Source organism: Mesitornis unicolor, unplaced genomic scaffold (assembly GCF_000695765.1).
Source record: "Mesitornis unicolor isolate BGI_N332 unplaced genomic scaffold, ASM69576v1 scaffold7269, whole genome shotgun sequence".
Lineage (NCBI taxonomy): Eukaryota > Metazoa > Chordata > Aves > Mesitornithiformes > Mesitornithidae > Mesitornis > Mesitornis unicolor.
The window spans coordinates 49,656-50,981 of record NW_010206562.1 but is presented as its reverse complement, the minus strand read 5'-3'; the positions used below and the strand labels follow the sequence as shown (position 1 = coordinate 50,981).

At 39.1% G+C, this 1,326-nt stretch overlaps 1 protein-coding gene across 1 annotated transcript in view; it reads right to left on the bottom strand.

Moving 5' to 3' along the window:
- The window catches only part of PDE11A (phosphodiesterase 11A), a 79,676-nt gene that overhangs the window by 63,336 nt on the left and 15,014 nt on the right, over positions 1-1,326 (bottom strand). Inside the window, exon 7 of the mRNA XM_010191811.1 lies at positions 467-559. Within this exon, the coding sequence (XP_010190113.1) occupies positions 467-559 (93 nt within the window). The remainder of the gene's footprint in view (positions 1-466; positions 560-1,326) is intronic.

Genomic DNA, 1,326 nt, shown 5'->3' with positions numbered 1-1,326 from the left:
GAAGTTGCTTGTGAAGCATGATCACAAATAGGGTAAAAAACCCTATGACTGTTAAAATTTTGTCCTGTTCACAGTAAGTTTTACTTACACAACAACAAGCTAAAATACCAATTTCTAAGGAATTTTCAGTTACTGATGAACAAGAAAATACATAACACCTAGATTAATTCCTACACTTACACCTGTAAGAAACTAGGTTCTCCATCATCACCGCCCTCCCTTCTAATGTTAAAAACATAGGCATCAAATGAAATATCCAGGTTAAAAATTACTTAAGCTGTGCATGGGCTCCACAGCTAAACATACCCTGAGAAAGTTTCCCTTCAGCATTACCTTAAAACAATTCTCTAAGGTGCAGAAAAGTAGATACAGAAAATGATGCTAACTACAATAAATTCAGGAGCAGTAAGTTCCTTTGCATGTGCCACTTATGGCAAGAAAAGGTTTCATTAAGATGTTCACATACGTCAAGAGCCACAGACTGTTTTGCCCAGGATTTCTTCACTTGGTCATACATAATGGTGTTGTTGATGCCCAGGCCACAAAAAATAACAAAAGCCTAAAATTAAAAAGAGAAAAAGAAAAGAATGTAAATTATCACAGAATCACAGAATCCCAGAACGTTAGGGATTGGAAGGGACCTCAAAAGCTCATCCAGTCCAATCCCCCTGCCGGAGCAGGAACACCCAGATGAGGTTACACAGGAAGGCGTCCAGGCGGGTTTTGAATGTCTGCAGAGAAGAAGACTCCACAACCTCTCTGGGCAGCCTGGTCCAGTGCTCTGTCACCCTCACTGAGAAGAAGTTTCTTCTCAAATTTCAGTGGAACCTCCTGTGTTCCAGTTTGTGTCCGTTACCCCTTGTCTTATCATTGTTTGTCACCAAGAAGAGCCTGGCTCCATCCTCGTGACACTCACCCTTTAAATATTTATAAACATGAATGAGGTCTCCCCTCAGTCTCCTCTTCTGCAAACTAAAGAGACCCAGCTCCCTCAGCCTTTCTGCATAAGGGAGATGCTCCACTCCCTTATATTTATCAATATATATATTGAATTATAATTCAATACAAACACAAAGATGAATGCTGTTTAAACATAAAAAGGAATTACATGGAAATATTACGAATAATCATGCTTAGGTTATCTTGGGAATGCAGTTAAGTCACTGGCTTCAATAAGATGAGAAAGATCAGATGCAGGAACTTGTTTTAATTAGGATGAAACCTTATTAAGGGAGGAGTTATGAGAACTAATGTCAAATCCCAAATATAAACAACATTCTTCCCCGCTGCCTAGAGTAGGCTAAAGAAGCATTACTTAAATACCAA